A 972-nucleotide genomic window follows, 5' to 3' on the forward strand; every position below is an offset into this window, starting at 1 on the left:
AGAGCATATATTTTATGTTACCCTATATGAAAGCACACTCCAAAAGCAGGAAAAAAAACGTTTTTATGATTATTATTAATATTTTTTGTCCGTTTTCATATTTCATCTTTAGATTATATATTTTTTGTTATCCTATATAAAACCACATTCTAAAAGGTGGAAAGAATGTTGAAAACATAACACATCACCCTCATGGAACTAAACAGCCAGACGCAGGCTATCTTCAAGAATTTATCCCTGCATAATACTATAACCATGAAATAGGTGTGAAAGAACATTAGACATGTAAGGCTAAATTAGTGGACAAGTGGGTATTAGTGTAGCTGTGTATTTTTGCATTTCATTCTTTCAAAGGGTATGTGATTGAGATTTCTTTGAAAAAAAGCATTGATGAAGTAATATGAAAGCACAGAAAGTAGGAAATGGTATGGGAAGCTTTTGATTAGGGTGCACATGACAACGCCCTTGTGCATTTGATGGGAAATTTAGTATATTTTGTAGGCTAGAACCTAATCCTCAGTAGTATTTAGGAGGCAGAGGAATTACCTAATTTTTATAAGGTATAACCCATACCTTGTTCCTCCCCCTTTTAGGTCTAGACTTGCCTGACGGTGGCCACTTGACCCATGGCTTCTACACCGCGACCAAGAAAGTGTCCGCCACCTCCATCTTCTTCGAGTCGATGCCGTACAAGATCAACGTCGAGACCGAGCTGATCGACTACGACAAGCTGCAGGAGAACGCCAAACTCTTCAAGCCCAAGTTGATCATTGCAGGTGAGGGGGAGTCGGACGGGAAAGCGAGAGAGTCTTGAATGGGAGATTTTTGGTTCAGATTGATATTTCTCCTTTTATTGGATTTGTTTTGGGGATTGGTGTGGTACAGTTACAGATAATGCAAGTTGCTGGGAATTGGGATGAAACCAAGGGAGAAGGTTTAGCCCTTTGACACTGGGACTGGCAGTGAAGTATC

The 972-nt window shown here is 39.6% G+C and overlaps 1 protein-coding gene across 1 annotated transcript in view; it reads left to right on the forward strand.

The window, feature by feature from the left end:
* The window catches only part of LOC119588500 (serine hydroxymethyltransferase, cytosolic-like), a 13,640-nt gene that overhangs the window by 7,112 nt on the left and 5,556 nt on the right, over window positions 1-972 (forward strand). The window contains exon 5 of the mRNA XM_037937143.1: window positions 594-776. Coding sequence (XP_037793071.1) covers window positions 594-776 — 183 coding nt within the window. The remainder of the gene's footprint in view (window positions 1-593; window positions 777-972) is intronic.

This window comes from Penaeus monodon, chromosome 24 (assembly GCF_015228065.2).
Source record: "Penaeus monodon isolate SGIC_2016 chromosome 24, NSTDA_Pmon_1, whole genome shotgun sequence".
Taxonomy (NCBI): Eukaryota; Metazoa; Arthropoda; class Malacostraca; order Decapoda; family Penaeidae; genus Penaeus; species Penaeus monodon.